This window comes from Jaculus jaculus, chromosome 5 (assembly GCF_020740685.1).
Source record: "Jaculus jaculus isolate mJacJac1 chromosome 5, mJacJac1.mat.Y.cur, whole genome shotgun sequence".
In the NCBI taxonomy this organism is placed as follows: domain Eukaryota; kingdom Metazoa; phylum Chordata; class Mammalia; order Rodentia; family Dipodidae; genus Jaculus; species Jaculus jaculus.
In genome coordinates this window covers 161,536,408-161,559,038 of record NC_059106.1, presented here as the reverse complement: position 1 = coordinate 161,559,038, position 22,631 = coordinate 161,536,408, and the positions used below count along the sequence as shown (strand labels likewise).

General features: G+C 46.0%; 1 protein-coding gene across 1 annotated transcript in view; it reads left to right on the top strand.

Annotated features, from left to right (window-relative positions):
- Vps26c (VPS26 endosomal protein sorting factor C) overlaps window positions 1-22,405 on the top strand; it is a 30,340-nt gene extending 7,935 nt beyond the window's left edge. The window contains exons 2-8 of the mRNA XM_045151165.1: window positions 6,580-6,723; window positions 8,375-8,524; window positions 13,688-13,768; window positions 14,190-14,264; window positions 18,861-19,011; window positions 19,965-20,117; window positions 22,042-22,405. Of these exons, the coding sequence (XP_045007100.1) occupies window positions 6,580-6,723; window positions 8,375-8,524; window positions 13,688-13,768; window positions 14,190-14,264; window positions 18,861-19,011; window positions 19,965-20,117; window positions 22,042-22,124 (837 nt within the window). The 3' untranslated portion in view covers window positions 22,125-22,405. The remainder of the gene's footprint in view (window positions 1-6,579; window positions 6,724-8,374; window positions 8,525-13,687; window positions 13,769-14,189; window positions 14,265-18,860; window positions 19,012-19,964; window positions 20,118-22,041) is intronic.
- The last annotated feature ends 226 nt before the right edge of the window (window positions 22,406-22,631 follow it).

Genomic DNA, 22,631 nt, shown 5'->3' with positions numbered 1-22,631 from the left:
CAGGCAATAAATTAAAATATTTTTAAAATTAGCCTCTATTCTAATTCCGTATTTTCAGCAAAAGTTTCAGTTACCCATGGGAATACCTAGCTAATACTGTTTCATAGTTATGTGTACTAGCATATAGCCCTTTCAAGGTCTTCGAAAGATGTAATCTTCACAAGTACTATAAAGAGGTTGATAACGCACAGGCTCAGAGGCTTCTTCAGTGACATGCCAGGGGCACAGATAACAAAATATTTGAACTCAGTTTCTCCCTAACCCCTGATATTTTTTGTGATGGGGTGGGGTCTCATTCTGCAGTCTACACTGGCCTTATATATTCATTGCAGTCCTCTCATCCTATCATCCCAAGTGTTGGAATTACAGGAGTGAGACACCATGGCCAAGTCCAGGGCTTGGGATGACTTCCTGGGTCTTAATTCTTAAATCCAGGATGGAAACAACACCTATTCAAAGGCTGTGTTTTAAGGATTAAATGAGATCATGTTTTGAGATACTAACCATGGATTCTGGCTGCTGTAGTGCTATCGTTGGTAAGTGGTCATATTGCACTTTCCCGACGCCCTACAGTGTTCGCCCTGCTAACTTCTGCTGTCACGGCGTTAATCACATCCTTACAGCCCGCATGTGGTACCCAGAGTGCTTGTCAGACACCACACGTGGTGGTCCAGATACCTGCGTGCTATGGACTTGGGGGACGCAGGGTGAGAAGACACAGACTAGCATCTCGGGACCCCAAAGCTGCATGTACTGTTGGTATTCCCGTATCCTCCTCTGTGGTGCAGTAATATGTTCTCGAACAAAACGTCCGCCTCAGCTGCATTGTGAATTATGTTGTCTCGGGGGCACTGGGAGGGTTTATTGGGTCAAAGAGCTCTGCCTCTGCAGTAAATCTCTCTGTAATGTAAATATAATACATTTGTTTTTATAAATTCAAAATGTTTACATGCTTAAATCTGGCACATGCACTCATGAAAATGACACTGTTAAATACTAGACTCGTGAAATCCGTAAATAAGAGATTTACTCCCCAGCACAGCCAGGTTACAGTGACAAGGGATTTATGCTCTGCAGGGTGATTGCTATCACCACAAAACCCTCAGTACCTGCATTGTGTCTTACTTGGCAGGCATGTAGAAACCCTGTATATGACAGCTTGTTATTATGAAGAAAATTTGCAAAGCTAAAATGCTATTTAAAAACAAATGCTTGGTCTGAGGAGATAGCTCAGTTGGTAGAGTACTTGTCTTACAAGCATGGATACCTGAGTTTGATTCCCAAAACCCACATTTAAAAATCTAGGTGTGGCGGCAGACTTGTAATTTCTGTGCTGGGGGTGGAGGTGGAGCCACGTGGCTCCCTGGGGCTCACTGGCTAGCCATTCTAGCCTACTTGGTAAGTTCAGGCCAGTGAGAGAGCCTCTCTCAAAATGTGCATGAGGCCTTTACACAAGGTGTGGGTGTACCTGTGCACACATACACATGCACGAGAAAATAAAAGCCTTAACTAATTTATACTTTGTTACTGGATTCTTAGTAAATGAACTATAATTCTGCTAGGGTTTAAAAGTGTAGATCTTTAAGCTTAGGAGGGGTTCCAAGGTAGTTTGGGGTGTTGGTTATGAACCTTTTGAGAAGCAGTAATCAAAACTTGTAAGTAGTTTCTTTAGTCACTTGTAACCTAGCACTTAAAAACTTTATTGGTAGCCTCCATAGATATAGAATATACCATGATCATAATCACCTCCACTTAGTAATATTTAACGCTCTTGAAAGGCTCATTTCCTGATTCATAATCTAGCCCTGATACAATGCATGGGAGGTGTTTTTAGAGCCATCTGAGCATGTTTGAAAACTGGGGGGTAGTGAAATTGTCTCTGTGGTGCTGCGTTGGTACCTGCCTGAGCACTGGATGGTGGCTCGACCACCACAGGGCGTGCCACTCCACACTCTAGCAGCTGGACTAGCCTCAGTGTGACATTCATCCTTGACCCCAGGGCTGTTCTGCCCTACTGAGGCCTCCCTCAGCCAGTGTGGTTGCTTTCCTACATCATCTTCCTCGTGCTTTTCACTGGATTCTGCTCCATGTGCCCACTCCCACTCGGCCCTCTGTGTGGCCTGGAGCGTGCAGGCCGTACCTTCCACCCCAGTCCCTGTTGCCATTGTCCCAGCACTGCACACTCAGAAGTGTGGGATGGACCAGAGTCATCTGCGTTAGCAGCAGCCAAACCATACCCAACACCGGCCTGTTTTTATGATTTGATAGCCATTTGGAGTTGTTGTTTTTTTAAATTTATTTGAGAGAGAGAGAGAGAGATACAGAAATAGAGAGAGAGAATGGGCATGCCAGGGCCTCTAGCCTCTGCAAATGAACTCCAGATGCGTGCGCCTCCTTGTGCATCTGGCTAACATGGGTCCTGGGGAGTCGAACTTGGGTCCTTTGGCTTTGCAGGCAAGTGCCTTAACTGCTAAGCTATCTGTCCAGCCCATCATTTGGAGTTTTATTGCGAGTTTTACTCTTAAAATTTTCCGTTGTGCCCTAAATTTTCTACAGGAGACAACATATGTTAATTTCCTATGAATGGTGATAGATTAGTGTGTTTCTCTTCTTCCCCTTAATTATCACTTTTGCTACCTGGTTTTAGATATCACCAATAAAGACAAAGAGGGCCTTTATTGATGCTGAGGTAGTAAGCGTACTTGTGCTTGTTCTATGAGCTATGAACTTTTGGTCGACATTGTCCAGCAGAACTCTGTGGTGATGGCGAGTGTTTTTATCTGCAAATGCATAGTGATAGTCACCAGCCCAGCCATAGCACAGCTGTTCAACTGGAAATGGAAATACAGTGTACCATTCCTCCCATGCCCTATGCCCTCTAAGTGCACACAGTGTGGGGCCACACCCTCCCTCATCCGTGTTGTGCCAGGGATCTCATCTTTCTCAGGTCAAGTTCCTCCTTGAGATAACAGAAACTGTGGCTTGTCTCACTAACCAGCTGCACACTGTAGGGGTTTCTGGGCAAGATTGCACACATCATTGCCATCCTTAAGTGTATGTGGCCCCCCTCTGGGGTCCTGGCCCCTGTTGTGTTGGATGAGGCATTGGTACTACCCAGAGCCATACAACTTGGTTGTTGAGCATCTAGATGAACGGGTGTGTTTTGTGTGTGTGGCACATGGGTGGGGGAGGTGGGAAGTTCTTGGGAAAGTTATGGATGTTCATTTAATTTCCATTGTTTAAGCTTGTCATGTTCTTTGCCAACATCATCAAGAACAGTGTTTCCACTACCACTGCTCTTTTACTCCCATCAAGTCTGTTTCTGTTTCTAGACCCCTTGGGTTAATTCTTGTTTGTTTTTTTTTTCCTTTTTGGTTTTTCGAGGTAGAGTGTCACTCTGGCTCAGGCTGACCTGGAATTCACTCTGTAGTCTCAGGGTGTCCTCGAACTCACAGCGATCCTCCTACCTCTGCCTCCCAAGTGCTGGGATTAAAGGCGTGCACCACCACGCCCGGCCCTTGGGTTAATTCTGAATCCAATTCTGTATCCTTTTGTTGGTAGAAATTGAACAGATCTGCATGTTATGAGAATGCCTGATTTATCAAAAAATACATATTACTAATTTGGAGTTTACTATCTTCTTAATTAAATCAGCAAATGACAGAAGAGTCCCTTGAGTCATAAAATATTTACTCTTCCTGCTTGCAAGGTTCTTGATTGCTTCCCCCTTATATGCCGTGGGGACTAAGGGAGAAAAAAGGCTCTCTGGGTGTCATAATTATCATGTGACAATCAGTGATCAACCCAGAGACCTGTTCCCATGAGAATAACTGAAAGTGTTATGATTACATGGGGAACAGAGCTATCCTCATGGGCTCTTTGTTGTCTTGCTTAATTAAAAAAAGTTCACAAAATGGTTTTTCTTGTTTTACTTCTGGAACATACAAGTCAAGTTGAAAAATATTTTGGTGACTTTCAGTTTTGTAAAACTTTAAGCTCTGGTTTGCTTTTGGTTGTACAAAAATTGTTAGAATTATTTTAAATTAGATTTAGAAGCTAAATTATTTCAGAGGACTTTGCATGTAAATCTGTGTATGAGTTTTAAATGTTCTAATGGCATAAATTTCCTCCAGAATTCTGCTTAGACTAGAGATGATAGTGTTTGTTTTCATTTAGATTTCAGGGCCATGGAGTAGGTAGTGGAAAACAAAACCACAATACTTAATTGTTGAAAGGGCACAGAATATTCCCTGCTCCCAGAATTCCACATAAGAACTTGGTAAGAATGTCTTCCCTGGATTAGTAGAGAAAATGAAAAGATGGCAGGTTTAGACACCAGTGACATGTTTCATAATGATCGGTGGGTTAGGCTTTACAGGCAAGCGCTTAACCACTAAGCCATCTCTCCAGCCCTTTTTTTCCTTTTTTAAAAAAATATTTTTATTGATAACTTCTATATTTACAGGCAATAAACCAAGATAATTCCCTCCCCTTCCCCACCTCCCCTTCACAACTCCAGTGTCCATCATATCCCCTCCCTCTCTCCGTTAGTGTCTCTTTTATTTTGATGTCATCATCTTTTTCTTCTATTATGAAGGTCTTGTGAAGGTATTGCTAGGCACTGTGGTGAGGTCATGGGTATCAAGGCCAATTTCTATCCGGACAGTTGCATTGTAAGGAGTGGTACCCTTCCTTTGGCTTTTATGTTCTTTCTACCACTTCTTCCGCAATGGACCTTGAGCCTTGGAGGGTGTGATAGAGATTTTTCAGTGCTGAGTACTCTTCTGGAACTTCTCAGAACTCTACTACCTTTTGGGTCATCCCAGTGGTCATCGCCATCTGAAAAGAGAAGCTTCTCTAACCAGAAGTGAGAGTAGCATTAGTATATGAGTGTGAACATTAAGTGTAGTGCTTTCAGGACAGTTTGGTGAGAATAATATATGCATTTAGCCAGATAAGAGTGGGCTTTATATCCCTAAGGCTCATGACCTCCCCTGCCATAGGCTTTTGATTAGGTTTTCAGTACCAGACATGTATTCCTTCCCATAGAGCAGGCCTCTAGTCCAACTGGAGAGCAGCTGGTTTCCCTCAGAGCAGACATGCTACTATTGCACCCGTTCGGTCATTTGGCCTGTTTGGCCAAACTTGAGGCTTCCAAGGTGGGATAATTTCTATTTTTGCTGTTTTCCCTCTTTGGTCTGGTTTTGTTCGTGTTTTCTGCTTTGTGGTATCACTTGACAGCAGTTCAAAGATGTTTCAGAGACCCCCTGCTCTTTGTCTAGCATGGGTTCTCTGCTCTGACTTACGCTGTTCTGTTTCAGCTTCTCAAACCACCTAACAAATGGGAGACTGGCAAGTTCAGTGTGGACAGGAGGAAACTGCCATTTGCTCAGGAGTCCAGTAGTGTCTGCATTCTGCTAGTAGTTAGCTCCAGACAAACTGAGGGAGTGGAGGCCTGTGGGTCTGAGTGAGCCAGTGTCTGGGGATCAAGCATGGGTCTGATGGGCATGAGTGCTGCCCTGGTGTGTGTGGTGCTGGCCACCTCCAGTGTCACCGAGGGCTTCTGGCAGAAAGATCGCTGGTGGTTTGATTCAGGTGTCCCCCATAAACTTAGGTGTTCTGGATGCTAGGTTCCCAGCTGATGGCAATTTAAATTAATGCCTCCTGAAGGGAGTGTCTTGTTGAGGGCGGGTTTATGGGTGTTACAGCCAGTTTCCCCATGTCAGTGTTTGGCACACTCTCCTGTTGCTGTTGTCCACCTGATGTTGGCCAAGTGGTGATGTCCACCTCTGCCCCTGCCGTCATTTTCCTGTGCCATCATGGAGCTTCCCTGGAGTCTGTAAGCCAAAATAAACCCTTTTTTTTTTCCCAAAAACTGCTCTTGGTTGGGTGATTTCTACTGGCAATGTGAACCTGACTGCAACAACAATCTCCTGGCTCACAGTCAGTTGTAGTAGATTGTTTATGCCTTGGAAAATATGCAGTCATTTCCCCAGTTGATGTTACGAGAAGGAACCTGAAGAACAGTGGCTCCTGGCTTGGTAGGGTTCAGTCCCTCATGGTAGGGAAGGAAGGCATGATTGAGTTCATGACTGGTGGTTCCATAACAGACCAGGAAGCAGCGAGCAAACACCTCTGGTAACCTACTTCTGCCAACCAGGCCCTATCTCTTAAAAGGCTCCAGATCCCCGCAAGGTCGCACCTCAGCTGGGGAACCCGTGTTCCGAGCATGAGGCTGCGGAGGACATCCCAGACTGGAGCCAGAACAGTGGTCATGTGTAATCTTGGGGTGAGTTTGTGTTTTGGAGTCACATCTTCCTGTGCTCTGGGGACTCACATCAGATTCTACATGCTGGGGCTGAGGATGTATCCTAGAGGCCACTGATGGGGCAATTTCTCTGCTGCTCCCTCCACCCAGGCCTGCTGCCCCCCTGCCTCCTGCCCCACTTTCTCCCTCCTGAGTCCAGGAATGTCTGAATGCTTGAGGTCTGAGTGAAGTGATGGTTTCAGAGACTATGCCATCAACAAGCAGAAAGAGAGCTGTGCTGGTCTGATTGGAGGCTGTCTCTTGACCCTCAGGAAGTGCTCTCTGGCGTGGTGGTCATCTCTAGCAAGGATCCCGTGCAGCACCAGGGAGTATCTTTGACCATGGAAGGGATTGTCAACCTCCAGCTCAGTGCCAAGAGTGTGGGCGTGTTTGAAGCTTTCTACAACTCCGTGAAGGTGAGCATGTTCAGTTCAGGCCTGGGGTGATGGCTCAGTGGTTGAAGATGTTGGCTTGCAAAGCCTGTCAACCCAGGATCCATTCCCACACTGCCCAAATGAGACAGATGAAAAGTGCGGTGCAAGTGTCTGGCATTCATTTCAGTTGCAAGAAGCCCTTGTACATGCACACACACACTCATGCAAATAAATTTATTAATTTTTTAAATGTTTGGTTTAGTATTCACATGTTTCTGGTGTTTTTCACTTACCATCTGCCTTTGCTGTTAACAATTGTTGTTGTACAAGGACCATGATCCTTATAAGGTTCTTTAAGTTCTTACCTAGCAACCTGAAAACATGTTGTTCCATATCCTGCTATCAAATATATCTACTTGTATAATATTCCTGCGTGGAGCTTAGGGTTAGGGGAAATATCAGTGGCCTCACTTCAGCCATTGCAAAGAACAGAGCTCTTCTGAGACGTCTGGCCCATGCCTGTAGGCCTTGCCTTCCTGCATGAAAGCTTTTTATTTTTTTATTTAAATTTTTTGTTTTTATTTATTTATTTGACAGAGACAGAGAGAGAAAGAGAGAGAGAGAGAGAATGGGCGCGCCGTGGCCTCCAGCCACTGCAAATGAACTCCAGATGCATGTACCACCTTATGCATCTGGCTTACATGGGTCCTGGGGTATCGAGCCTCGAACTGGGGGTCCTTAGGCTTCACAGGCAAGTGTTTAACTGCTGAGCCATCTCTCCAGCTCTGCATGAAAGCTCTGTATTAGCTATACATATCTCTCTCGTTGGATTTCACAGTAAGATAAGATGGAGTTGGAGTAGGCCCACTCTTGACTTTTTGTCATCTAGGGTTGTTTTTTGAACTGGGAGCCCCTTTTTCTGAGGGCCATGTCATCTTTCTGAGGAGAGAGAGTTGGAAGGATACTAAGTTCTTTAGATTTAGGGACTTCCTGTGATTTTGCAGCTTTTAACCCCTTAGCATGTAGAGCTTGCCAGGGGCTTATCTCAGGGTGATGTAAACTAGAGCTTTAAAAGCATGAATACCAGGTGGGTATGGTGGCACATACTTAAATAATCTCACCACTCTGAAGGCTGAGGCAGAGATACGAGGATCATGAGTTCGGGGCCAGCCTAGGTTAACTCTGACGAGCTGTTGCCCCCACAATAAATGAACCAAATCCCTGCAATGTTAGTCCTGTCTGTCTTCCTCTTGTGAGTCCAACTGAGACAGTCTGTGTGGACAGCTGGGGCCAGAGGAGAGACCTGCTGTGCCCATACCACTGCAGTGCTCAGGTTCCAAGAGGTTCCATGGGAAGAAGCTATGTTAAGAGGAGACTAGACAAGATGAACCAGCTCAGGAGGACCCTGGCCAAAGGTCAGTCCTCACAGACCATTTCACTGAGGGTCTTACTTCCACATTCTGCAGGTGATGATTGGGCAGGGGAGAGGGGTTCCTGGGTTCACTTCCTGCCCTGTACAGCCACTAGGGTGCCTCATGTTAGAAATGAGCATCTTGCTATTCACCTCCTGATCCAGTAGTGCACTGTGGAGGCTCCAGAAGGCAGCTACACCCTCGTGGTTAGTGGGCTGCGTTGGAGGGAGACGGACAGCAGATCCGGGTGCACGCTGACCGCCACGTCGATTTGTCCACAGCCCATCCAGATCGTCACCAGCACCATCGAGATGGTGAAGCCAGGGAAGTTTCCCAGTGGCAAGACGGAAATTCCCTTTGAGTTTCCTCTGCATGTGAAGGGTAACAAAGTTCTGTATGAGACCTACCACGGTGTGTTCGTCAACATTCAGGTGAGTTTCCTATCGCCGTGCAGTGGACTGCTTAATTTTCTGCTGAAACCAACTTGGTTTTTCCTTCACTAAAAACTACTAGCTGGACTCAAGAGGTTTTTTGTTTTGTTTTGGTTTTGATTTTTCGAGGCAGGGTCTCACTCTAGCCCAGGCTGACCTGGAATTCACTATGTAGTCCCAGGGTAGCCTCAAACTCATGGCGTCTTCCTACTTCTGCCTCCCTAGTGCTTTGATTGAAGGCATGTGCCACTATGCCCGGCCAGTACTCAAGAATTTAGTGCTGGATTTATTGCTGAGACCTCTCATGTATATGTTATATTGATTTCTCATTTTGCCCTGTTAAGTACACTATGTATATGACCATTATTTTATTATTATTATTATTATTACTAGTTTTGTGGTGGTACAAAGCAAACCCAGGGCCCTACACATGCTAGGCAAGTGCTCTGACACAAAGCTGTACCCTCAGCTCCTGTGCCCATGACTTGTGGTAGGAGTGGTGGCATCAAGTTGTCCTTAAAATGCCTGTGTCTCCTTTGTACTCTTCTCAGGCCACATCGACATTGTCAGGCACGTTGACTGCTGGGTAGTAGATATGCCCTGACTCCTTTCTGGCACCATTGCTAACTTGTCTATTTTATTCTTATAAATATCTCTTTGTTTAATACCCACAGGCTACCACTTTAACATAGACTTGTATTCTTCATTGAGAAAACCTTGTAAATGAGGGGAAGTGGATTTATGACTTCCCGTCTACCTCTGCTGGTGAGGGATGCCTTTCACAGTTGCTATTGTCTGACAAGCAGAGCCTGGGCATGACTCAGCGAGGGAAAAAGTCCTTTCCTTTATTCAGTACAAAGAAAGATACTTTTGTGCTGTCCACTTGCAGCAGCTCCCTTGTAGAGGAGAAAAACTCTATGGTCTTTGGGATGTGTAAGAGGGCAGAAAGTGAGAAGGTTGTTTCATTTATAAATTAAGTTTTACTTGGGGAGGCTGGGAATGTAGCTCAGTCGGTAAAGTGTTTGCCTAACATGTGTGACAGCCTAGGTTCAGTTGTGTTACATAGGCTAGGCATGGTGGTGCTCATGTGTAACAGGAGCAGCCATTGTTCAGAGTCATTCTCAGCTCCGTGGAGAGCTGGAGGCCTGCCTGGGGTTCAAGAAAGCCTGTCTCAAAGAACAACACAGCCCAGCAGAACAAAGCCAAGTGGACCATTTGGACTTGGTAAATACCATTCCCCGAGTCAAATCCAGCACGTTTCAAAGTTGACTACCAGCTCAAAACACTTGGGAGAGTTTAGCTAAACTTTGTCAATAGGAGAGTTTTCATGAGTTTGTCTGAGAGATCTATCCAGAAAAATGTATGTACGATGATGTACTGTATTGCAAAAGATCCTTTTCTGTGGAGAACATGTCCTCAGTTCGTAGCATACCTGTTTCCGCAGTAACATATATTCATGCACATGTATGCACACATTTTCTCTCTCTCTCTCTCTCTCTCTCTCTCTTCCTCTCTCTCTCCCTCATACTACAAGGCCTTGTTCTTCCCAAGTAAGCAAGAAGTATCTAAATTCAGAGAAGGCTCAATGTACAGATACCAACTTCTGGTACATGGCTGTGAATTCTGGCCAGCTGTCCAAGTCGAAGTAATTCCATAGTGGAAGAAAGTAATTGAAACAAGAGCAACACCGAAGTCCCTTCCTGTGTCCCTACAGAGTTGTTTTTGTATCTGTCCAGGATGGTGTTCAAGTCCTGACGCAGGGACAGTTTACAGGACTGAGTAGGATTTGGGTGAGCGATCTTGGTCATGCTTGGTTATCAGATTTTCCTACTCAGGACTAACCTCAGCTGCCAAATTGGAACTGTATATAGCACCAAATATCTCACAAATTCTAAAAATGAGATTATTTTTTCTTATCTGGACTTCAGATATGTATGAGCTTGTCATCTTTACCACCATTCAGCATTTGTTAGTATTGGCCGGCCTTCCTTCCTTCCTTCCTTCCTTCCTTCCTTCCTTCCTTCCTTCCTTCCTTCCTTCCTTCCTTCCTTCCTTCCTTCCTTCCCCCTCTTTCTTTTTCTGTTTTTATTCATATAAGGCAGGGGATGAAACCCAAGCCTTGTGCGCACTAGACACACACTTGGACACTGAGTGACACCCCAAGCCCTGCCATCACCGTTTTCACTGCATTCAGTTCTCTGAGTGATCTCAAAGTTAGTTACGGATGTACTTCATGTCACAATAGTTATATCCAGTTCCAAAAAGCTGTGCACTTAATTATAGTTAACATCTTTATATCTATCAGAATTTAACATAAACCCTCAAACTTATGTTCATAAATCCTCAAGTTTATGTTCAAATTTATCATTTTTCTTCTGAGCAAATCTATTACTTAAAAAATATATATATTTGCAGAGAGAGAGAGAGAGACAGACAAATGGGCACACACACACACAGACAGAATGGGTGCACCAGACCTCTAGCTACTGCAGACAAACTCCAGATACATGCACCACTTTGTACATCTGGCTTTCCATGGGTGTTGGAGAATCCAACCTGGATCATTAGGCTCTGCAGGCAAGTACCTGAACCACTGAGCCACATTTCCAGCCTCAAATCTATTTCTTCAGAGAAACTAGGATTTGCTGAGTGATGAACATACGCACTACCGATGACCATCTTTTTGTTGGCCTTGTAACAGCTCTCATGTTAGAAAGTGGAAGCAAAAGAACTTGATGCCATTCCCAGAACTCACATAGTGGTTCCTCTTCGCTTTACTTCCTCCATAGGACAGATGCCACCTTAAGTTACTAATTATTCCTTAAACATTGAAAGAATAGTGGCCTGTGATCACAAAGTCCAACTCAGGTTGACTGACACAGACAAGGGCCTGTGAATCCTAACAGCTGGCAGTCCCAAAGTTGCATCTCAGGCAGGTTGGAGGCCAGAACCCCAGAGTCTCAGCTTTGGGGGATGTACCAGCTCTGTCCTTCAGCAGGTTTGTTCCTTGCAGTGACACTGGCTGACTGTGGGCAGCTATGGCTTCAGAGGTTCCTGACGTGGCCTGGCTTCTCATCCCTACCAGGGAGGAAGGTGGTTGAGGTCCAACTGGGGAAAGAGCCTGAGCAGAAAATGGCTCCTGGCAAACAGTGAGGTGTCCAGGAGAAGGACGGTGTACACACACTAATGTGCAGGCACAGTCGCACATGGTGCCTGTCCTTGCTCAGCTTATTTGGTTGGGAGACCAGCTTGAAACCCCATTAGAGAATACATATGTGCATATATACATGTGAAACTACTAAGATCTCTGCAGGTGAGGGATGTTAGAAAGTGGTTGATCACCCAGCAGTACTTGAGATATATAATACCTTTTTCATGTGCAATGACTATTCATAAGATGTGGCTTCTTGCAAGATTCACATCCGTGCAGATAGTCCTGAGCATGAGTTATTTTTTGACACAATTAACTAGGTCATGAGGCTAGAGAGATGGTTCACTGGTTAAGGCGTTTGCCTGCAAAGTCGAATTACCTGGGTTCCCCAACACCCATGGAAAAGCCAGATGCACAGAGTGGTGCATGCTTCTGGAGTTTATTTGCAGTGGCTGGAGGCCCTGGTACATCCATTCTGTATCCGTCTCTCTTTTGTCTCTCTCTGCTTGCAAATGAATAAATAAAATATATTTTTTCATGTTTTATTTATTTATTTATTTGAGAGATAGACAGAGAGAGGCAGACAGAGAGAAAGAATGAGTGTGCCAGGGCCTCCAGCCACTGCAAATGAACTCCAGATACATATGCCCCCTTGTGCATCTGGCTTACATGGGTCCTGAGGTATCAAACCTGCATCCTTTGGCTTTGAAGGCAAGTGCCTCAACTGCTAAGCCATCTCTCCAACCCTAATAAAATATTTTTTTAAAGAAAGTTTTCTTTTTCTTCTGTATGATTAAAGTAATAGCTAAGTTATTAAACATGAGTTGTGTGAGAATGGAACCCAGAGCCCATGGCTAAGAAGCACTGGACCTCGGAGCCACACCCTATGTGTTTGTTTGTGTGTTTTGTTTGTGTCTGGCAGTAGGACAATGATTCTGCCCAGAAGCTGGTTTCCAGACGGCCTGAGCTCACTGACAGGGATATGAGCCAATGGTCCCAGGGCCCATCCTGTATTACCAGGTCTGCACCCTCTAAAGGATGGGCCTCTTTGCAGCTGGCACACTAGCGGTGACCACTGACCAGCTGAGAAGAACACCAAGGCCTCAAGAAAGGGAGCAGGCCAACGGCAGGCTACCGGGCTGCTCCAGTCCTCGCCCTCTCCCTCTCGCTTTAAGTTCCCACGCAGGCTCCACGCACGTTGTTGGAAGGCGGGCCCCTGGATGTGTGCGGCTTTGTCACACCCTCCTCTTACACATCTTTGAAACTTTTTCTAAATCAAAATCTTAAAAATTACCTTCTTCATTTCTTCTTTAGATTAAAATATAAAGAATGTAAATGTAGTTTTTGGGGTCCCCTGGAGCTCTGGGTCTTCTGTGTCATTATTCCCCATTGCTTCTTGTTTGTAAACTAGAAGCTCCTCAGGAGGGCCATGACCTTGAATTTGGCTCTGGTTCTGTGTCCGCAGTGTGCTGAGGAGCAGTGGTCTGTAAGGGGCCGAGGGGTTTCTAGCATGTTTATGAAGCTGCCTGGGGGCCAGGCCGTGAGAACAAGGTCTTCCTCAGCTAGTCTGAATGATTCTCAGCTCAGGTGACCACCCACAGCCCCATGGTGCAGAGGGGGAAGCACAGGTCAGAGAGGCTGTGCGGTCAGCCTGGGCTCCCCGAGGAGGTGGATAGCTCACGGGCCTCCTGCTGCCTAGCTCGCTCACTAGTTTCTGCTCTCCCTCACACTTCCTGTCCACCGTAGCAGACCATATGCTGCTTTCCAGTACATACCATACAACTCTGGATGGCTGTGGGAACAGGCCGAAACCTGACTTTTTATTCTTTGTTGTTGTTAATGGAAATGCCTTTATTTTGAACATCAACTCCCCCTACAGTGTATATTAATTTCACATAGCGCATTTATTGGACAAAGTTTCCCTCAAATATGTTGAATTGCTTGTCCCTTCAGATGTCGCATCATGATGAGAGCAAAGCACTGAGATGACACTTTGTTGCTTTTCCTTGCAGTACACACTGCGCTGTGACATGCGGCGGTCCCTGCTGGCCAAGGACTTGACCAGGACCTGCGAGTTCATCGTTCACTCTCCCGTGAGCTTTGCCTGGGGGCCCTGGACTGACCTTGGGTCTGGGTTGCGCCTGCTCACGGGCTGGTAGATTAGCTGCTTACTGCTGTCCCGAGAGCTAGCAGGAGACACGAGCTCCTGCTCAGAATGGCAGCGCAAGCCCCGGCATGGGCACTGCTTCCGTGCAGCATCGCACCGGGTTGCTGTGGCCCCGTGAGGCCCGTCTGTGGGGGCTTTGTGTCTCACCTGAGGAACCCATAAAGTCCCTTGCAGATTCAGACATTTTACAGATGAGGTAACAGTCCCAGAGCCGTGCTGGGTTTGTTTTGGAATCCAAGCAAGCCCCACCCGGCTCCCGGTGCTGCCAGCTGTTGTCCTAGGGAAAGGCCCTTTGACCTGAGCCCTGTGGCCTCACCCTGTTGAACATGGTTTTGCCTCTGTTTCAGCCTCAGAAGGGGAAGTTGACACCAAGTCCTGTGGACTTCACGATCACCCCAGAAACCTTACAGAATGTCAAAGAGGTAACACGGTCTCATGCTCTCATGCTGTGGGTTTGGATGGTGACTCAACCCTGTGACCCTGCTGACCAGTTGTTCTTGAGTTGGGAATTGGGGTGAGAGAGAATTCTGTACACCAATTGGTATTTTCAAGATTTCATGGTAAACTTAGTGATTACTTAGGGGGAAAAAACAAAGAATACTAATTGCACTAACTTTTTTTGAGTGAGTGAGAGAGAATTGGCCTGCCAGGGGCTCCAGCCACTACAGTCAAACTCCAGATCTGTGTGCCACCTTGTGCACATGTGCAACCTTGTGCATGTTTCACCTTGTGTGCCTGGCTTACATTGGATCTGGAGAGTTGAACATGGTTCCTTAGGCTTTGCAGGCAAGTGCCTTAACTGCTAAGCCATCTCCCCAGCCCAAGAATACATTTTAAAAATCCCTCATATGCTTATGATTTTTTGTTGTTGTTTGTTTGTTTTTGGAGATAGGGTTTCACTCTAGTCCAGCCTGACCTGGAATTTAGTGTGTAGTCTCAGGCTGGCCTCAAACTCATGGTGATCCTCCTACCTCTGCCTCCCAAGTGCTGGGATAAAAGGTGTGCGCCACCACACCTGGCTTATGCTTAAGATTTTTTTTTTTTCCTGACAGTGTCTCACTATGTTACTCAGGCTGGTCTGAGCTCCAGCCATCTTCGTGCCTCAGACTCTGAACTGTTAGGACTACAGATGTAACTCACCTTGTCTACAATATTTTTTTTTTGTTTTAGTTTTATTTATTTATTTGAGAGCAACAGATAGGAAGAGAATGGGTACACCAGGGCCTCCAGCTACTGCAAACGAACTCCAGACGCATGCGCCACCTTGTGCATCTGGTTTACGTGGGTCCTGGGGAACTGAGCCTCGAACCGAGATCCTTAGGCTTCACAGGCAAGCGCTTAACTGCTAAGCCATCTCTCCAGCCCCGTCTATGATATTTTTTTTGTTGGTTTTGTTTTGTTTGAAACCAGGTTTCATGTATCACCAGCTGGCCCCAAACTTGAGGATGACCTTGAACCTCTGAATCTCCTATTTCCACTTACATAGTGATGGGATTACTGGTGTATGCCACCATGTGGCCTTTGTGTCCCTCTTCTCTATTCCTGTGTCCCTGAGTTCAGTACTGTCTGCCTCCATTGTCTGTAGTAGGCCAGTTAGCCTCTGTCAGCCTTTATTGAGGGTTAGTTTGAAGAGCCTTGCACTGGCATCCCCATCCAAGAGAGAGCTGTTTGCAGGGGCGGGCAGTGAGGACACAGTAGCCCAGGCACCACTGGCAGTCCCTGTGCCGCATCAGGACCAGGCTGACCAGCTCTTAGTGTCAGCGCCCGCCCCCACCTCCACTGCCTGCCTAGACCTACGCTCTTCTCATCGCCTTGCATTTTCTCCAAGAGTTTAAGTTTTATTTTCAAATCATTTTGTTTCTAACAAAGCAGTGATTTATTTGAGAGCAACAGCCCTTGTGGACAGAACTTACCTTCTTTCCTCTAATTCTGCATTTTCCTCACACTGATTAGAATTGGGCTGAGGGTAAGTTTGGGATTTGGGGCTCTGGAGCTGTCACTGATCTCATTCTGTTTTTGTTGTTGTTGTTTTGGGTTTGTTGTTACTGTTGTTGTTTGTTTGTTTTTTTTAGGTAGAGTCTTGTTTTAACGGGCTGACCTGGAATTTACTATGTAGTCTCGGGCAGGCCTTGAACTCACAGCAATCCCCCTACCATACCCAGCTCATTCTTTTTTGAGGTACAACTGAGACATGAGTATATTGTAGGGAGCCTTTCAGAATGTCCTGGAAGGAAGTGGCTATTCCCCATGTTTTCCTTCAGTTTCTGAGAGCACATGACCCCAGGACCAGTCAGGTTCCTGTGTTCGCCCTCCCCCTCTCCCCCCTGGAGTGTTTCTTAGCACTGCTGTGGCCCCTCCGAGCTCCCCGTCTTCTGGTGTCCTTGCAGGAGCTCGCATGCGTTCCCTTTCTCCAGGTGGTTCCTCTGCGGCTTTTATTTTCTCCAAGGTTTTTGGTTCTTGTCAGTTAGTAGATGAGGATCTGGTGGGGGTAGTTTTATTAACAAGACCTTCTGTTCCGAGCCCTGTTCTCCTGAGCATAAGTGCACAGAGACTTTTACCCCAGTGCCGCACAGGAACCAGCAGGTGTGTGCAGATGGCTTATCTTCTGGTGTCCAGTTCTCTATCCTGCCCTGTGGCTATAAAGGACCCAGGACAGCCCTGACTTGCCCCGAGGCTGCTATTGTAGTTTCCTTTTAGAATTCTAGCCCTTCCTTGGCTTTGCACCCTCTGAAGTCACCTGGGGCACTCCTCACTCTGTCCCCCATTTCTGACCCCATCTTCTCTCACAGCTGTGGGAACTGTGGTCTCTCTGTAGCCTTGCCAGTGCCGTTTTGTTTTTTTTTTTCCTCAGACCCAGATCCTTGCACATACTAGGCAGGTGCCCTTCACTGAGCTATGCGCCCAACCCCAGCAGTCTGCTTTTATCTGGAGTTGTCTCCAGGGGTATGTCTGGCTCTAGATGTCTGTTTTTATAAATGAGGAATTTATTTTTCATTTATAAAATGACAAAAGTATTCAAGTTCATTGATGAAAATGAGATAACACTTATAAATACTTTACTTAAAATAGAGCTGGGTGTGGTGGCGCACGCCTTTAATCCCAGCACTCAAGAGGCAGAGGTAGGAGGATCACCGAGAGTTCGAGGCCACCCTGAGACTACATAGTAAATTCCAGGTCATCCTGGGCTAGAGTGAGACCCTACCTCATAAAACTAATAATAATAATAAAGTAAAATAAACTCAAGTATTCACAAACTGTCATTGGTGGGGTTTGTTTTTTTTTTTTCAGGATAGAATAGAGACTTTGGGGCTGGTAAGATGGCTCAGTTGGTAGAGTGCTTCCACATAGGCATGAAGACCCAGGTTCTGATCCCCAACACCCACACAAAGCCAGGCCTGGTGGTATGTATTGTATGTAACCCTACTGCTGTGGAAGTAGAGACAGGAAAGTCGGTCTGCTGGCTAGTTAGACTACCTGAACAGGTTAGCTCCAGGTTCAATGTGAGTGATTGAGGAAGATATCCTCCCCCCAACACTCCATATGAATGTACACACACTTGCACATGCAGCATGTGCACACATGCGCCCACAATATAAACATACACACACCCCACATATGCACACACACTATGCACACACACACAAAGAAAAGAAATTTATTAGAAAAATTAGATTGCTTAAAGAATCTGTGGGAATGCTAGAGATAAGACTCAGAAAACAGTGTAAGTTTATATTACTATTGTTATTATTTTTGTTTTTGTTTTCTTGGTTCTTTTGAAGCAAGGTCTTATTCTAGCCCAGGCTGATCTGACATACACTGTGTAGCCCAGGCTGGCCTCAAACTCACAGCTTCAGCCTACATTTCTGGGATTAAAAGTATGCACCACCGTGCCTGGCCGTAGGTTTATTTTTATTTGTACATGTTAATACATCTCTGAGAAGAGAGGAAAGATGAGTGTAGGTGTAGCCTTAAGGTGGGATGGTGAAAGCTTCTCTTTGCTGCTTAAGTTATGTAAACTACTTTTCTGCTTCATTTCCTTGAACTCATTTTTAAAACTTTCTCTTCAGTGCAGACATTTTTAGGGGTCTGCACCCTTGGGACCCCCAGGTAGAAAGCTTCCTAGCTTTTGAGAGCTGTGCCAACCAGTCTGGAGGCCACCAACCTGTGTGCCCACTGTACTCAAGATGTGGCTGCTGTGAGTTCTGATGAGGGATAAGTTGAAAATACTGATCCAGTTTCAAGAAAAGAGGATGTAAAAATATCATCACGATTTTTTATCTTGATTATATGTGGAAGTGATAACATTTTGAATGTGCTGGTTACTTTTGCCTGTTTTTTGAGGATGGTTACTAGAAAATACTAGGTTACATATCTAGCTAATTACAACTTTTAAATGGCATATGTAATCTTAAATGGTGCTGGTGGCTTATGTTGTTTCTACTGGAGAGTGGGACACATCAGAGGTACAGACTCCTGCAAGTGGCTGTCTAGCTCCATTTTCCCACAAGACTATCTAGTCCTGTGTCAGAGGCTTTCATCAGGCATTGAGGAGAACTGCTCTTTTCCCTTTTCCTTGAGATGAAACTAATGTCTTGGCTTTGCAGATCTGCCTAATTGAGAACATTTTAAAACTCACTGCCTTTCAAACCAATTTTGTCTGTCTTTTTGTTTTTCCTTGAAACACCCTTGGCAATTTCTCAGACTTTTTTTTTTTTTTTTTTTTTTTTGACATTTTATGGCTTGTTGCCTAGTAAGAGGAGTATCCTCCATTGGAGTCAAGGCAGGGAGGTGATCTGAAGGAGCTGGTCATGTCTCTTCTGTGACTTATGTATGTAAGGAGGGGCTGGCAGTTCATTCTCTTTATGCCCAAGGTGAAAGGAGATGGGTTCACTGTTACTCCTCTCTTCTCATTTTGTAAAGCATGGTTCCCATGGTCTGTTGAAACATTACCCAGCTTCATTATCAGTTATTATTTGTAGCAAAGTGACTGTGATGTGACGGCTCCTCTTTCCTTTCAGAGAGCCTCACTTCCCAAGTTCCTCATTAGAGGACATCTGAACTCCACCAGCTGTGCTGTCACGCAGCCGCTGACAGGGGAGCTGGTGGTGGAGCGCTCGGACGCCGCCATCCGGAGCATCGAGCTTCAGCTAGTCCGCGTGGAGACCTGCGGTAAGGCCTGTGGAGCTGCGGGCAGCCCGAGCCATGCCCGTCCACCGCAACCTGTGAGGTACAGCCCAAGGCTCTTGAGGCTGTGACCTGATAGGAAACAAGGACAGAAGGTTTTCCTTTGGCTCACAGGTTGAGGATGCAGTCTACTCAGTTTCCTGCAGCTAATTATTCAAGTGTGTATGCCTAAGTTGCATTCCCAAAGGAGGTCTGGAGTGGTACAGTTTAGAAAGCTTCTCTTAATTTCTGATGCTGGATAATGAAGTAAGGGCTGTAAGGCATCTTGAGTACAGCCACCTCATTTTGTTGACTGGGCAACCATTCCATCTCCTCTGGTGATTTGTTTAAACCACTGTAGGCCACAGAAACACATCCTCTGCTGTGTGTGAATGTGCCCCCAAAAGTTGAATGCTGGAAACTTGGTCTTTATTAAAAAAAAAAAACCCTTTAGTGACTCTCATGACCCAGTCACCTCCAAGGAAGGACCCTTTTCAGAAGTCATTGGCATATTTTTTTTTCCAAATTTATTTATAAGCAGAGTGAGAGAAAGAGAGAAAATGGGTATACTAGGGCCTCCAGCCACTACAAATGAACTCCAGATGCATGTGCCACTTTGTGCATCTGGCTTTACGTGGGTGCTGGGGAATTGAACCCTCGTCCTTTGGCTTTGCCATCAAGCACCTTAATTACTGAACCATCTCTAGCCCTCCTCCTCCCCGCCATTGACATAGTAATTTAGGTATTTGATTACCAAAACCTGAACTCTTGGGAGCACGTGACACCAGTGCAGTGCAGTGTTGGGAGAAGGGAGGGGAGCATGAGTAGATACCAGACTGGAGAAGTAGGCAAGGATGTTGATGCAGGTTGGTACCATGTATGTAGAAAAGGTCCACTGACCGCCTTGCTTTGGCACTGGGTTGCTGTTTTCTGACCCTGTGTCACACTCCCCTTCCCAGGGTGTGCAGAAGGCTATGCCCGCGATGCCACGGAGATCCAGACGATCCAGATAGCCGACGGGGATGTTTGCAGGAGCCTCGCCATCCCCATGTACATGGTATTTCCTAGACTGTTCACTTGCCCAACGCTGGAGACCACCAACTTCAAAGTGGGTAAGCTGTGCTCTGTGCTGCAGCGGTAGGATTTGGGAAGTGGTGTAGCCCACAGGAAGCAGTGGCCGCCCAGGGCATTCAATCCTAGAGTTGTTCAACAAAGCCTCACTGAGAATCTGCATGCTTAGGACAGTATACTCTTCTGAGAGACTCCCCCAAGCAAAGATACCATTATTTTTCTTTTCTGTTTTGGGGGGGGGGGCTTTTTATTTTTATTTTATTTTTTTTCATGCTTTATTTATTTATTTTTTAATTTTAAAATTTTTATTAACAGTTTCCATGATTATAAAAAAAAAATCACATGGTCCATTATTTTTCTTGAAAACTATTTCTACAATTGTTAAACAGTCAGTATATGTGCACTGTGTAACGTTCTCATTGCTTTGACCTGACAAGAAACAAGCTAAGGGAGGAAGGTTTTGTTTAGCTCAGCCTGAGTATACGGCTGCAGGAGGCTGCTGCCAAGAGATGCAGCTGGTGCTCAGCTTGCTTGCTTCCCTTTTTATTTAGGCCGGCCCAGGCAATGGTGTCTCCTACATTCAGGGTCTGTTTTCCCTCCTCAGTTACTGCTTTTTTGAAATTCCCTCTAATGGGATTCTGAATCCAATAAAGTTGACCAGGAGGATTAACTACCACCAGCCGACTCCTTGTCAGCAACTCTAAAACGTATCACTTAATAACATTCTATCCATGCATGGCCCCTCATAGTTCATGGCTGTTTCAAAATGCATTCATTCCAACTTCATAAGTTCCCATAGTCTTAACAGTTTCAATACTGTTTGAAAGCCCAATGTCTTCTATAACCCCTACAAAATAAAATTTAAGAAGTTACATATGGGATGGAGAGATGGCTTAGTGGTTAAGGGGCTTGCCTACAAAGCCAAAGGACCCAGGTTTGATTCCCCAGGACCCACGTAAGCCTCATGCACAAGGTGGCACATGCTTCTAGAGTTCATTTGCAGCGGCTGGAGGCCCTGCCGTGCCCATCATCTATCTATCTATCTTTCTCTGACTCTCTCAGATAAATAAATATATATTTTAGAATAGTTACATATCTCCAGGATACAGTGGCACAGGATAAGTACTCACATTTCAAAAGGTAGGACTAGGGCCAGCAAGGAAAGGCCAAGAGCCGTGGCTCTTGTGCTTGCAAAGCCCACACCGTCTGCTTGGGGCTGCCGTGTTTGCGCTGCTCAGGTGTCGTCCATCCCCTTCTCCTTCAGCTGGAGTGATCTCTGCACTGTGCTGGCTCATCTGGGAAAATACCTCCTTGAGGGGTTACTTCTGAGCAGGGAACCCCTTCGATGGCATTCCCAGGTTCCTTACTGTTATCCCAGAGCACAGTGAGAGGTTTCTTAGTATCACAGAGATGTCACTGCACCCACTTTGTCTGCAGCTTAACCCCACTCGTGCAACTCACGACATCACGACACTCCTCCTGCCTCCGCCTCCCAGGTGGAATTATAAACCTCAGCCCAGTTTAAACCACTGTTTCCAAAGCCCATTTCTCGAGTGGAAACTAGAGAACATTCGCCCTGACAGCTGTAGGGCACTTCAATGTCCCATAGTCCATTAAGAGCCATAGGAAGTGTGAAAACAAAGCAAAGAATACAGACGAGTTGAATAGGCCTCGAATTCTCTGTAGAAAAGAACATGGATGAGGGAGGCACACCTTATAACTGAGAATCCAGGGTGAAAGCCGGCATCTCCTCGGCATGCTCACGGTGTGGTGGCCTCTCACGTCACTGTGGTGGGCCTCACTAGTTTTGCTGAAAGCACGAAGTGACCCTGTATGAGACATAGCACTGAAGCCCATGTGGCGCCTGAGCATTTCCTCAGTCCGACTTTGCTGGCCTGAGGGAAGTCAGCATTTGGTTTCTGCTGCTCAGCGCAGGTGAGCGCGACCTCTCTGTCCTCTTCACAGAATTCGAGGTGAACGTGGTTGTGCTTCTCCACGCGGACCACCTCATCACCGAGAACTTCCCGCTGAAGCTCTGCCGGACTTAGACCAGCAGCCGGGCGGGGTCGGCCCGGTGGAAGTCCAGCTGGTCCCTGGACTTGGAGAAGCCACAGCTGGCCGTGTCTGCGTTCATGATTGTTCTGTATCAGAAACGAGTCCACCACCTGTAATGACAGCTGTTCCTCATTGCTTTGAAGCTTCTGCTTCCTTCCGGCACCTTGCCCAAGACCCTGTTGTGGGAGTGCATGATGTCTTCACGGAGAACACTCCCAGTTCTTCCTGACTTGCTCATTCCTTTTAAAGTTCAATAAAGCAGTTTCGTTTGCCATTGCAGCTTTGTTGGAAAGGGAGACCCTGGAGGCAGAAGGGAATCATTCTGACTTGCCAGGAACCCCTGTCAGCAAAGGGCCCGCTGACTGCCAGTGCTTCCCACTGGAAATATCTAGCTTTTTTTTTTTTTTTAAGCTGTATCCTGCAGTTCTTCCTAACATTTTCAGTATAACTGTCAAACTTCAGGGAACTGGGAAACATGCATTCCTGCTGCCCCAGGAGTG